The 13,953-nt window shown below is 41.0% G+C and overlaps 1 protein-coding gene across 2 annotated transcripts; it reads right to left on the minus strand.

Moving 5' to 3' along the window:
• Positions 1 to 1,031: 1,031 nt before the first annotated feature.
• slc51a (solute carrier family 51 member A) lies at positions 1,032 to 10,537 on the minus strand. 2 transcript variants are annotated; one of them, XM_075452619.1, is made up of 9 exons: positions 10,513 to 10,537; positions 10,092 to 10,394; positions 6,947 to 7,098; positions 6,762 to 6,835; positions 6,381 to 6,539; positions 5,182 to 5,293; positions 2,992 to 3,138; positions 2,682 to 2,787; positions 1,032 to 2,507 (listed from the first exon to the last, which is right to left on the minus strand). In XM_075452619.1, exons 2-9 carry the CDS (start codon positions 10,165 to 10,167, stop codon positions 2,359 to 2,361), a joined length of 975 nt encoding a protein of 324 aa, XP_075308734.1. In that variant the 5' UTR covers positions 10,168 to 10,394; positions 10,513 to 10,537; the 3' UTR covers positions 1,032 to 2,358. The 2 variants fall into 2 exon arrangements, with proteins under 2 accessions (XP_075308734.1, XP_075308735.1); XM_075452620.1 differs by lacking the exon at positions 10,513 to 10,537 and having other exon boundaries at positions 10,092 to 10,410.
• Positions 10,538 to 13,953: the final 3,416 nt, after the last annotated feature.

The following is a 13,953-nucleotide window of genomic DNA, read 5'->3' on the forward strand; positions in this document are numbered from 1 at the left end:
CCCTTTGTATTTTCAACCATGATCCATAACGCACCTTAAACTACAAACTCAAAAGCCAAGGCTGTTAGTTAACCTGGTGAATTTGGCAGACTGAAGCAAATTATTGCACTACTTGATGTTTCATGGTACCAGCTCACTTTTGGTGTGTCACAGTCAAGTCAGTTGCGGTTCACTAATGGCTACCATTTTTTTGTTCAGGTGTTGGATTCTTAACTTTTGGAGCATTTAGCTGTGTTGAGAACAAAGACAAAAAAAGAGCAGTGTGGTTCTGGGCCATCATGAGAACTAATCATTTTAAGTGGCTTCATCTACTTCATTTTTCTCACACAAAAGCATTTTGGTGGGGATACCATAAGATATATCATTGATAACATACGTGATAGCCTATTAAGTAATTGGACAAAAATATTTTTGGAATTTCATAATACATTTTGTCTTATAACTGTGATTTATTGCCCAAATATCATTTGATCATATAAGTAAAGTGATTTTCTCTACTAAATATGAACACCCCAGCATCGTTGATCCTTCACCTGTCTGTGGGATCAACACTAGCTTAGAAACCGTTTCTATTACATGCCAATATTTTGTTTTGAAGGTTCAATCTGGCAGCATCCGGTCCATTGGGGATGTTTTCAACAGCACGTACTTCGTAAATTTCCAACTCAACCGCACTTGGCGGAGGCACTTTGACGCTCTCCGATGATTGGTCTAAATCTGGGAAGTGGCCAACGGCGACAACTTGATTGGTCAGAGGCGTTGTCAATCAACCTCATTTAAGTCACCTTGTTTATTTGTTCATATAGTTCATATAGGGGCAGCGCACGACGAGGACGTGTAGCTGTCAGAGCTGTTTTAAGATGAGACTGTATGTGTTAAAAGCTTTATGTTAAATAACGTTATGTTAACTTCCGTTTTATCAACAGTAAAAACGACAGGCACGATAAGATAATTACTGCAGTTTCACCGGTACTTGTGTCCCTCAGGATTTGATCTCCAACCCCATCTAGCGGTGGGATGTTATAACAGTCGAAAAAAAAAGAATGACACCAGTTATGCATCGATTGAATTTCTATCTGAATAAAATGCTTTTTATGTTGACAGAAATCCAGGGTTGGAAACACAGAATGCAAGAGCACAGTTTATGCTGTATCTGTAAATGTCTCACAAAAATACAACCGATGTGTATGTATATATATATACATACACATACACATACATATACACACACACACATATATATATATATATATATATCTGTATAAAAAAGTTTTAAAGCAGTCGTATACATACATATAATTTGTATTCAAATCGTTATAAATAAAAAAACATATTTGTCAATATTAAAAAACCATTGACCAAATATGCATCAGTTTAAAACTGCTTCTACATTCCCTGCGTTTAGTGTTTCAGCATTTAATAATGCATAGAAAAGTAAATGAGCATTATTTATCTGGGAGGATTTCTGGTTTTAAGACAGGGCCTAGAGGCAACAAGTGGGATGCTAAATTTGAGTGCAAATGGATAATTGGATTCTTTTGACTGTCTACAATTCCCTTCTCCAATGCATCTGTGGCTTCACCATTTTCCAGTTTGGTTTTACGTTGACAGTCTGTTATGTGCTGTACATATTCCATCGAAGGACATTACAGACCTGTAATGTTCGGACGGTGCAACGAAATGTGAGGATTTTTTTTCTCTCTTTCTTTTTGTTCGGGTAAAAACAAGTAGGTCAAAGAGGATACAGCATAGGTATGACAAAATAATCAGTCCTTAATTCCATTAGAATAAATTATATGGTAAAACAAACCAACTTTTTCAACACTCAATCCTTTTAAAAAAAAACAACCATTCATCAGCTATACCGCAGGGCTTTGAGGGAGGTGAAAGGCAGTGTACGCCTTGGACGGGCTGCAGGTCAGTTACAGGGCCAGCAAAGAGACAAATGGCAAGCTCCCACCCACTGCCGATATAGAAATACGTCTTCATCCAAGATGCGTTTGTTTAAACTTTGGGAGAAAGCGAGAGTAAATGGGCACAATGCAAACTAAAATCTACACCTTGTTGCTGCTGTTGTTGAAAACAAATGATAATCACATTGAAATATCAAGAACATCCTCAAGTTCATCAAAGCTTGACATCTATGAAATGAGAAGGAGCACATTTGGTATCTGTGAAAAAAACCTCCTTGGGGGGAGTTCAAATTTTTCTTTTTCAAGCCTCATTCATTCATTTCAAGATTCATTTACATATCATTCGTATTATTTATACAATGTCTTAATCAAATAGCTGCAGAAAAATGAAGACTGACACACACACACACACACACACACACACACACACACACAAATTCACTACTCATGCAGAGTCGGGTAATGGAACCATCTTGGTGTTTTCATTATCGTCTTGCTCTTCTGTGGGTAAAGGTTCATACTGCCGCCGATACAGCAGCCGCGTAACCAGCTTGATAATGAACATCTCCAGGATCAGCAGCTGCTGACTCAACACTGTGGAGACAGACAGCAGAAAGCGGTGGAGGTGTCACCGGTGGGGGGAGGGTGAAAGGTGAGTTCAAGGAGTCACCCGCAGTGAACAAATATATGGATACATGGACTGACTTGCTGCTAACATGTCTGATGGATAATCACACAGATGAATGGACTAATTGTATGTTGACTCACTGTATCCTCTGTCCGCGGAGGAGAAAGGTGGAGAGCAGGCAATAGTTCCATTCAAAGCCAAGATGTTGATGATGGCTGACTGCAGCTGACTCAGGATCAGCACCAGCTGCCAACACAAACACCCCTGCTTGTAAGCTCTGACAAACGTAGTATTGGAAAATTACATTTAAAAAAAAAAAAAAAGAAAGAAAAAAAAAGAGGCAATTCCGCAATCTAGAAAAGTACGGTTGCCTCTGCCAAGACCCTAATCAACACCAAGTGGTGGTGTGGAGCAGCTGTGGTGTGCAGCCATGCTTCTGTGGTGAATTACCTGATACATGGCATACTTGGGGATGATCTTAAGTGTTAGCAGGGCGGTCCTCAGGTGCATGAACATGATCGCTACAGGCCACAGAGCAATGATTGTCAAGATGCCCACGAATGGGTTGATCCATATGGCAGCTCCAGTGATTTCCATCTAAAATGTTTTCGCATTAGGTGATAAGAAAAAGCATTCATTATTCAATATGTTCTTTTTTTTCCCCCAACAACAAAGAATGCGAAGTGGTTTGTTTCGACAACATATTGTATTCTCGTTTGCTCTGAAGGTGTCTTTTTATGTTTGCACACACCCCGAATTCTGACAAATGGATAGAGTTTGTTTGTCTTTTCCTCAAAGTGCAGGCTTTGCCTCTAAAGTTATCTCAGTCCTGATCTACTCCTCGGATATTGGCACAGCACCAGCTTATTACTTAGCACATCTAGCTTTCAGCAGCACAGTTCAATTAGTCTTTGCAGGGTCCAACTTCTCTGCCTCATCTTTTTCCATTCTCCACTTGATTTGGACGATTTTGGCCCAAAAAAAACAAACAAAAAAACAACAAATCACACAACAATGATAGTAGGCGAAGTAATGAGAGAGCATTCTTTACGAGGTGTTTCTCCTGTCCCAGCATGCAACACAGTGTAACATACCCTCACCAATACCCCGTTTAAAGGGCTGGATGAAAACAACTCCTTCAGCACTAAGGAAAAGTTGCTCCTTACCTCAGTAAATAATTAAAGAAAAAGAGGTTCAAAGCCAAGAGAGGGGGCCGTGTTGGCTCTGTCAGGCTATGTTTAACTAAATGCTAACTCTAGCATGCTAGAATGCGCACAATGACAAATGGAATAGGTTACGAAATAATGTTTCTCATGTTCACCATCTCGTATTATCAAGTGTTAGCGTGCCACAGTGGCAGGCAAAAGGTTTTGGGCACTCTTCATCAAAAATACTCAGTTACTGTGACCATGTTTTGAGATCTCAGAGAACTTTATCAGTTATTTTAGCATGTTAGGGCTATGACTAGGATTGTTAGGAAAGGAGATGAAAATAGCAGTACTTTATAAATACCATTACTCTTCGACAACCAGCAGGGGTTGCTATAAACAGTTATAAAAACAGAATAAATGATATCAGCAAAGCTGAAGAATGCTATAAGAAGATAGAGAAGAGTGGAAGGACTGCTAATAGGATTGTCGGTAAGGACCATAATAAGTCTTATTCGGATTAAGACCTTCAGCAAGATTTAAGCAGATGGTGTGATAGTCTACAGTGAGGTGAGCCCTGTAAAAGGTCATCACAGGAAAATCTTCTGTGTCCTCGCTGCAAAACTGAGCATCTGAAGTACGCAAGTGAGCTTCTAAACAAGCCTGATGCTTTCTGGAGACAAGTCCCGTATACTGGCTGAGTCGAACTGATTTAGAACATTATAACAGGGTCATCATCCTAAACAACGAAGAATCCACAACGGGCATTCTGAAAAAGATGAAAGGTGAAGGTTTTACTTGGTCCACAGACTTTAAACCTCTTCCAAAAACGCCCCAGACGGCATAAGAACTAGAATCCTTTTCATGGGAAGAACAGGGGAAATCATCTAAACGAGAAGATACAGACTCTGTTTGAACATGACAAATGTTTCAACTTTTGCTTGTAGTAAGCCACTGGCTTCATTTTCCTTTTAAAATGCAAAAAGCTGTCACTTGCTCTCGCTGGCAATGAATGGAAATCAAAAGTGTGAACAGTGGGGCTTGGATTTTAGCACGCCACTAAATTTGATGCGTAACATTAAAGACAAAGTGCATCATCTAAGGCTGAATTATAAATCAGTGATAAACTCCCATCCTGCTGAGAAAGAAGAGGAGTTCAGAATCCATTCTACATTAATTCATGTGCCTCGGTATGGCTCATTTAGGAGTTACACATCAGTCTAAAGATTGGTGATAAAAGAAGATTTCAACTGTCGCATTTTAAGTGTCTGAAAATATATTGCTTTTCTATAGATGAAAAGATGCAATTTTACATGACAAAAATAAGAAACAAACAGTGTGATCAAAGGTATGTTGGCACCCTAATATACCGTAATCTTATGACTCATTCATCAATAAAAAAAAAAGCTAGGAAAATAATCTGTAACACCACAATTTAGGGATACAGATAAACAGAGGAATGCCATTCAGCTTTTCCACGTTTCCAACTTACGTTTCTCAGGTCAAAGTTCTTATTGGTCCAGAGGACAATGGAAAGGATGGTAAAGACAATCTTCAGGATGGCAAACTGGAAAGAGCCGAGCTTGAGCAGGAAGAGACTGCGCCTGGAGTTGGAACAGAGGAAACAATTTCATGGTCGCTTCTAATCACACGAAATCTACGACTCTCTAAATGCATTTTAAAGAATCCCACACTTCCTGGACTTTAACTGCAAGATGTTTTTGAACGATTCAGAGGAGTAATGGAGACGTCTTTATTGGGTTGAGGCAAGTCAAGATTGGAACGTGATTGTGCAATCACGGCAACACCGACTGTTACGATGAGGGGGCTCTATGATTTCTTATAAACGAATCATGCGAGAGGCAGCTGAACACGTCTCGGCTTGAACCTCGTCGGCAACACCGTGTGCAGACTGACTGTTTTTAAAAGGATTTCGTGCGTGTACTTTAGGGAGCAGCACAGCAAAGTACAGAAGATGGGCACATCTGTTTGTCATTGCTTAACATTAGCATGCACCTAAAATGAGATTCCACAACCGGTTAAATGGTGCAATCAGTATCTAACCAAAAAAATTGTAAAGACAACAAAAAAAAATAACTAACAATGTGTCCATTAGATTGTTGAACTGTGACACATTGTAAGAGTGCAGCTGGTTGCCACTCAGCCAGAGAGGGGCACGATGGGATCTTTGCATGCACGTTGCCCTGCCCTGACAGAGGTAAATGACCGTGAGTGCGTTCAACCTGTGTTCAGAGAAATACTGTAAGCACACAGGCTCTCTGACGCTGTTCAAACAGGCTAAAAACTACATCGAAACCATCCGGCATGGTTGTATAAGTCAGCACACCATCTGTGCTTCATCAATATCGCAAGATGTTCCACTCAATTACATCATCAGTGTCTCAGGAAGGTTAAACTTTGAGACAAAGCAGGTCTTTACCTTCAAATTTTCATGTGAGCATTTTCATACAGTCTCATTCAAAAAGATGCACCCATATGTCAGGGATTAAGGGAAGCTGCTCCACCTGCCAAACTAAAAAAACGCTTGAGTTAGCTGTTCCCAGAGGCTATTCACAGTTAGCGCGTTGTTCAAGGATGACTGTGCCCAGATCAGCAACCAAGGCACCTAAAAGCAAACTGGTGAAGCTGATTGTGAGAACAGCAGAATGTGTGGAAATCTGGGAAATCTACCGTGTGATGGCCACGTGTGGGAGGCAGGGGCAGCAGCAGCAGCACGGCCCCGTGCTAATCCTCAGTTTATGTTTCCCCGTCCTTTTCAGGAAGGCCTCGTCACCGCCTATCTCCTCCAGCATCATGATCAGGAACTTAAACACCACGATGGAGAAGTAGCTGCGAGACACACCAGAAAAAAAGTCGAGAGACTCAGGAGGAGCTGAGAATCGCGGAAAATTGAAACCACACACATTGCACAACAGCACTGGTGTTTTTTCGATGAAACACTCTGAAGGTTGTGAGGTTCAAGTTTCCCCATGACCTCTAACTGCGAGGTTTAAAAAAAAAAAAAAAACAACACAATGACAGCACAGTGATAGATTAAAAAGAAAAACCTACCAGGCAGAGGTCATATCAGTAAACATGATGGCCTTGGGTATCCACAACCCCACGCATGACATGGTGCTAATCACCTAAAAAAAAAAAAAAAAGGAAAAAGAGGACGACGATGAAGGAAAAGTGAGGATTAACAGATTTTTTCCCCCTGTAGCAGGTGTTAAATGATCCTCTAAACCTGTCCTTACCGGAGCTGCCCCATTCACCCAGATGATTACACTCTTCTTATTGGCGGGAACTTTCTTATAGATGAATACACATTCCTCTATGAAGACCAACAGGGAAACGGCTGCCATGAAGGTGAGGATGGAGTACAGAATGATGCCAAAGATGTCCAACTCTGAAAGAAGAGAGGGTAAGTTAAAAGAAAACTAGAGGTCGTTCGACTGAAGGAGAAAGTTGATGCAACCTTTGGTTCTGTTGGTGTAGAGTGTAACAAGTCCTAACAAGATTTAGACCCAGCCTCAAGGAACGACTATTGTTACTTTCTTATTTAGCAAGGAACTGCATGCAGTTGGACTCCGTTAGTTGTGCTGATGTAACAAAGCAGACATAAGAGTTTGTTTTGTGATTTCAGTAGGCCAACACAGGAAGCCAACCACAAAACAGTTTTAGAGTAATTCACGCTGACATTATGAAACGAGCTACATTCAAGAAGGATGAATAAATAAATTTATTTTGGAAAAATCAGTCAGAGGCGGACGAGATGTGTGAATTCGAAACAATTTTCAACACTTTTCTCAGAAGTTTGCTGAAGATTGTCCGAGGCTATGCGTCCGCCATTGCACGAACGTGCAACTGGTTTCGCACACTGCAAACAAGAGTAGCTGGCAGAGGGCGCTTTCCAGAAATAACCCAAAAGGTCGTCATCAGGTGACCATCATGTTTCCAAAAGATGTTTCAAAGAAGGGAAAAAGCATGTGAATGCAAAGCACCAAACAAAGGATGGAAGGAAAGGCTGTACACTGTTTTGGCTCGTTGTCCATAATTGGGAGTAATCTTCCTTTTTAAAATGCGTCATTTATTCTGGGGTAGTCTGAGTCATTTGTGGTAGTCAGAATGAAACCACACACGCAAACACATGCTCCTCTCCTGTGGATTGTTCTCCTCAGGTGGTCCACTGTGCGCGCTTGTTGTTTTTGTCCAGTCACCTTAAGATTAAAAAATGCCAATGCAAATTAAGACTTTTGAAACTTTTTCCAAGTTGCAATCACATGTACTTTGAATATTTTCAGGCTTTTGCGAGCTTGTTGTTTGTAGCCTCTTTATGTGAAACACAGCCGCGGACGAGCAAGGCCATACAGATCAACTTGTTCAGTGAATCGTTCGACTTATGGTAAAAGTTTTTCCTTCTCGTGCACAGTACAACTAATCCAGGATTTTTAAGGTCGGTGTTCATATTGAAATTCAAGACATTAAAGAATAAGACAAGACGCATGGCAAATAACTGACAGAAGACCTTATTTCTGAAATGACCTAAAAAGGCATATCTCTTCACTGCAATGTCTTGTTATTTATGACTCTGCACACACTGCTGGATCTGCAGTCTTTCAATATCGTGCAGTCTTTTGCAGTCTCATTCTAAACACATGGTATGTTCAGCAAACCAATATGTAACTTCAAACCAAAAAAAAACTATGATTTCTTTATGTTTAAAAGTGCATCATTGAATACCCATGGCCACTGATGTAGAGCTACAAATAGATCTGGCAATGTGTAAAAAACACAAAAACACCTCACAATAGAAGTACAAGTGATACCTTTAACCAATGCAAGACTCGTGATGATTTAATGCAGGGAGTTTCATGAATCCCTGCTGGTCCGTATTCATAAATATGTCCAATACTTTATGGAATTACTTCATAGGTCCTTTTTAAGGATGAATTACTTGATGAATGACTGACAATGAGATGTGTAATGAGGTAAACTTGTAACGGTTTAGTAAAGGAGGACCCAGGTGCAGACACGGGACAAGAGTCAGAAGTAAGTCCATTTATTTAGGAACAAAAAGCACAAGAAAAAGCTGGAACACTGAAAAAACTAAACTAAACATAAAACTAAGAAAATAACAAAACCAGACTGAAATACTTGCAGGAGTATGGACAAGGACCGACAAGGAAAACCATGGATTGCTATGACGGAAAAAAAATCATGTGAAGTAGGACGGGACAGTTTGACGGAGGATCTGACAAGGACTGAAAGGAACTAGGAGACTAAATACTGTGGGGAGAGTGATTAATGAATGGGAACAGCTGAGGATGATTGATACAGGTGAAGGGAGTGGAGCTGATGACCGGGCATAACAGGTGTTGTGCCGAGAAGTGCCGAGAAGTGCATGCCTGCCGAGAAATGCATCCCCCATTCGCGGGAGCGCGCGTAAACAGTTTCAGGCGTGTGGATTATTACATTTTTCCAATAAAGTTACAGTGATGATATTGAGCTGACAATGTTTTTTCATTCGTTCATCTTTTTTCTTCATGTAGATGAATAATACATGTACAGTACACTTATGATAATCCCACAATTGTACAGTTTAGAGCATCTCTTTCACCTATTATTATATTATTGTACAAATATTACAAAGTAAGGGCCGTGACTAACACTTTTGCAGTAAGCCAGAAAGCCGGTTGGAGACATTTTCTATGAATATCAATCTTTACTCAGTGTAGCCCAGATAAAATAATCCAAAAATGAACCTAGAACTATGAAATTTGACTATTTTAAATTTAATTTTAGAGACAAATTTGGACTTGTTGAAATTCACATCTGTTAATTTAATCGGGTAAACAAATTCTAATGTAGTTATTCCATTCCAGACTCTCTTTAAAGCAGGGAACCAGCAGGGGATGCATTTCTCAGCAGGCATACACTTTTCGGCATAACACCGGCAGGAGGGAACTGAGGAAAGGTGAGGAAATAGGAAGGCTAGACTAAGAAAACTAAATACAAACCAGAAAAACACACAAAACAACATGGAACATGACAAAACTGGATTGCAGTGACATTAAAGTCCAATCCGTGTTTCTATATTTGTGCATTTATGTTTGTATGTTGGCATCCGATGATCAAATGTCATCATATTTTATTAGAAAATGTTCTGCTTTCACAGATGCTGCGTAAATAACGACCATCAGTTCCGTTTCTACCACATTTCTACAGTTTGGAGATACAAGAAAAAAAAAACACAAACCCCCTCATCCAAACTAATTAAAATTCCAGCAGGGAAGGACCTGCTGGTGCGTAAAGTTGCTACACAGAGGCACATTAGTTGCGGCTCCCCGCAGGAGACGGGACTTAAAGCCCGATCTGTGCCACAGAAGCCGGTGTACTCACGTAGAATGATGTCCATGGCAAAGGGGGTTTCGCCCGTGCAGTGCGGGTCGATAGTTCGGTTTGATCCATTACTCATGTTGTTGGGTTTTCACGAGTGCGTCGCTGCTCGTTGCTGCCCTGTCGGCATCCACAGACTGCAATGAAGTCTGCTAACTTTCCGCTCAGAGGTATTTGCCTCTCGGGCACCCCAAAAAAGAAAAGGGAAAAAAAAACAAAACATACTTGCTGCAGTCACTAGACCCGCCTTCCTCCCTCCCGATGTCATGGGACATTGAACCATGAGTCGTGCACCACTGGCAATTTCTGTAGTAATGAAAAAAGAAAGCAGGCTAGGACGTTTAATTTGTTGCAGATCTGTTTGAGTATGTGTTACAGTTGCACTCTGCTGCCTTCTCATTTGGTTAATGTGTAGTTAACTCACCTTTCGTGGCTCTCACCTTCACTGAACCTCTGACAAACTCCATTACGTAGCCTACAGAAAGACAGCACCCCCCCCCCCCCTTTGATATCCTTGTTCAACACTTTTCTTTAAACCATTTTTGAAAGCGCACACAGCATGCTTTCTGAGCCTGTGGCCAACCCAGTCACCCGCATCACAAGGCCAACAGTTCCCATGGCAGCGTATACAGGAGGTATCATCATGTAAGGCATTTGCTTTGTGCCCTTGGCTTCTCTTGAGCTATTTGCCTATTTCCCGTTTTACACCTAATGGCCGCGATGCCAGTAAAACCATCTCATTAGAAGTTCCCTGCTTCTGAGTCAGGCATCCCTTATCAGAAGTAGCTGGGGGGGGGGGGGGGGGGGGGTGTTTGTTTGTTTGTTTTTATAGAAAAGTCTAATTGTTCTTTTCTTAGAATTCACCCCCATGTGTGCCATGTGTAACTTTCAACAGAGGATCCTGTTTATTCAGGCAAACCTTGGCTCCTGAAAGTGTAAACTGACTTTGCTCTCAATGGCATCCCTTTATCATTGCTTGCATGTTCAGACCCATTATGGACTGATTAACAGAGATGTCTGAGGGCTAAAAAAAAAAAAAGCATCTGTAGGCACATCATATCATAATGAATGAGTGTCCGCTACAAAGTAGGCTATTACATACAGGAAGGATGAGAAGTCCACAGCTTGGGGCAGCTTTTTGCGTATATGTATATGCACAGTGCACGTTGCCCTCTTTTACAAAATACATTTTATGAGCCATGTCTGTCTCACTTTAAAGACTAATGAATCATTTTTTATTCAAGTCTGAGCAACTTTCCCGATCCTGGATGAATGTGGACACACCTTGTTTGTGCTTCAGTGGTGCAGATGAGTCTGAAATCATTTGTCCTGACTAGTCTGAGTTTGGGAAAGACTTGGAGAGAAGAATTTGAAAAGTCAGGCTAGTAATATTCCATTGGATTTTTCTTTTCTTCTAAAATCCACAACACAGCTTTTGCTTAATTTTTACACCTACGTTTGAACAAGTCTATCTCAGAAGAGTCTGTTTGTTGACAACTATCTGAAAGGATCATGTTCATTTGACCAGACTCCTGCTATTTTACGATTCACATCTGGAAGCCAGATATTCAGATTAAAGACCATTGTTGTGCGAAGTTAGAAGCAACTAATAACTAATAACTTGATTGCTTCTGGTGTCCTGCCAGAACTTATTGTACAAGTAGCTTTGTTTGTAGAACCTGAGGTCTCTGTCCAAGATTACTGTTTAATGGTTGTACCTCAATGGATAACTCCTCTAATGGTCTTTAAAGAGATTGTGGCTGCTTCGGCAGAGTGGAATTTAAACCTGTTTTTTTTTTTTTTTTTTTTTTTTTTTTTTTTAAATCAGTGTTTTCCCTGACTCAAAAAAACTGACCCGGAGCTCATTACCTCGAGAAGCTTTTAGTTTACACGAGCATGGATCCACACATACTGTACAAACACATGTGCACGAAACAGGTGAGATCTGTTAAAGATTGAAAGCTTAAAAGAAAGCAGGCATTAGGGGAAGCTCGGGTTCCTCGGAATGAAGAGCACTTTTCTTTTCTTTTACTGTAATGCTGCTGTAGGTGTTTACAGTCTCACAGAAATATCGATGCCAAACATATCTGTAAGCAACTGGGGCTACACTAGCGTCTGTGCGACAGATTACCTGCGCTTGGGTTTGTGTAAGCAGTCATCTCTGGCAACTTCTCAAATGGGGAATATTCTCACTCAAGAGGATGAAAAGGGAGTGGAGCGAAGGAGCAGGGCGGTCAGCAGCAACATCTGTACAGCACAAGTCAAGGGCCTTGGTGTCACAAAGATAGCAAAGGTCAATGATCAACTGGGCTCCTAAAATCAAGTCATCCAAGAGTGTTGACTGATCTGCGGCCAGAGCTGTGTTTACTGTTCCTAATCACCGTCTCTGGCTGACAGAACAAGGCTGCACGCAGTTAAGCAGTTACTACATCACTGAGGGGATTCATCACATGCAGATGCTAATACTGGGGTCCGCTTCACAGAAACGATTTGTGAGAACGACTTACCGCAAATGGTGCCGGCACCTGATGACTGGCACTTTAATAGTGGCATGGAGGATATTAAATGTAAATCCAGTGTAAGTGAAGCGTGGTGTTTGTTATCTGCTGGTGAGGTATTTGTATATTTGTTTGTAACAGGGAACCTTTTTTTTTTTTCCACATTCAACAAAGCCAAATGTTACCGCCTCAGGAGATCTATTCTCTGCCACAGCTTGCACGTGGGAAATAAACTGACTCAACACTGTAAAAACTCCACTCTTCTTACTCAAATGTGGCTAAGGTACGCAACTGAAGCAATATTTACGAAAAGATTACAGCCACTCCGTCCACATTTGCTTAAAGATTAGTTTTTGCAGTTAAGCGCAGAATTCCACTTCTTTTTTCTTAAATCAAAGTCAAGCTACAGCTCTTAAAAATTTTTTTTCTGGAGCTCTGTTGCCAGCTCCACACCTCAAACTGAAGCTGCCAGCTTGAGGTTACACAAGTCACCCTTGCACTGTTTGTGCGGGTGGGGATAGCTACAGGCTTCAGGTTTTATCCAGAAAGAAAGCTTGATGATGCCAGCGAGGCGAAAAAAAACCCCAAAACAGTTCCAACAAGCTTGAAAGTCAATATTTAGTCTGACCAACTTTATTCTTCAGCACAACCTTGAACCCTCGGATACAAGCTTTCGGTCCTTTATTTAAAGATGCCCCCTTTCACCCCTACTTTTTGCCCTTTCCCTCGAGCCATTGGCACAGAAAATAAGACAGCATCCATCAGTACATCCCATCACTTTCAGTAACACAGAGCATCGTATTTCCTTATATGCTGATGACATCCTTCTTTATGTCGGCAGTGCTGGTTCCTCACTGGATACAAAATTAACTGGAATGAGTCCGCACTGATGCACCTAAACTCAGTTGCACTTCAAACTCCCCTGCCCTCCCATATACCAGTAGTTAAAAGTTTCAGATATCTTGGAATTGAAAATTTTCCCTCCACATCGTCCATTGCAATAAAACATTTTCAAGGTATATATAGCCAGAACGAGAAGGACTTTGGTCGAATCTCCCAAATTCACTTCAAGCCCGAATAGCAATAGTCAAAATGGATATACTTCCTCGTGTTAATTTTTACTCTGCCATGATCCCCCTTGCTCCCCCTTTGGGATACTGGGATAAACTTCAGTCATTAGTTTCTAAGTTTATATGGAAAGGAAAAAGGCCTCGCCTAAAACTTACAACTCTCCAGCGAGACAAGACCAAAGGGGGGCTAGCTCTGCCAGATTTTAAAATCTATTTTTGGTCCTATGTGTTACGGCCCCTATTTACATGGTTTAACCCCTGTTCCTCTGTTTCTTGGAGACCTCTTGAGGAGAATAT

The sequence above is a fragment of the Odontesthes bonariensis genome, chromosome 20 (assembly GCF_027942865.1).
Source record: "Odontesthes bonariensis isolate fOdoBon6 chromosome 20, fOdoBon6.hap1, whole genome shotgun sequence".
NCBI classification, from domain to species: Eukaryota; Metazoa; Chordata; class Actinopteri; order Atheriniformes; family Atherinopsidae; genus Odontesthes; species Odontesthes bonariensis.

What these genes read in the sequence shown, in the direction of transcription:
- slc51a (XM_075452619.1), bottom strand. Translation starts at nt 10,167, where the DNA reads ATGAGTAATGGATCAAACCGAACTATCGACCCGCACTGCACGGGCGAA. An exon ending in ACTGATATGACCTCTGCCTG is followed by an intron (nt 6,540 to 6,761) that starts GTAGGTTTTTCT and finishes TGTGTCTCGCAG; the next exon opens with CTACTTCTCCATCGTGGTGT. An exon ending in CCAAGTATGCCATGTATCAG is followed by an intron (nt 2,788 to 2,991) that starts GTAATTCACCAC and finishes TTGTGTTGGCAG; the next exon opens with CTGGTGCTGATCCTGAGTCA.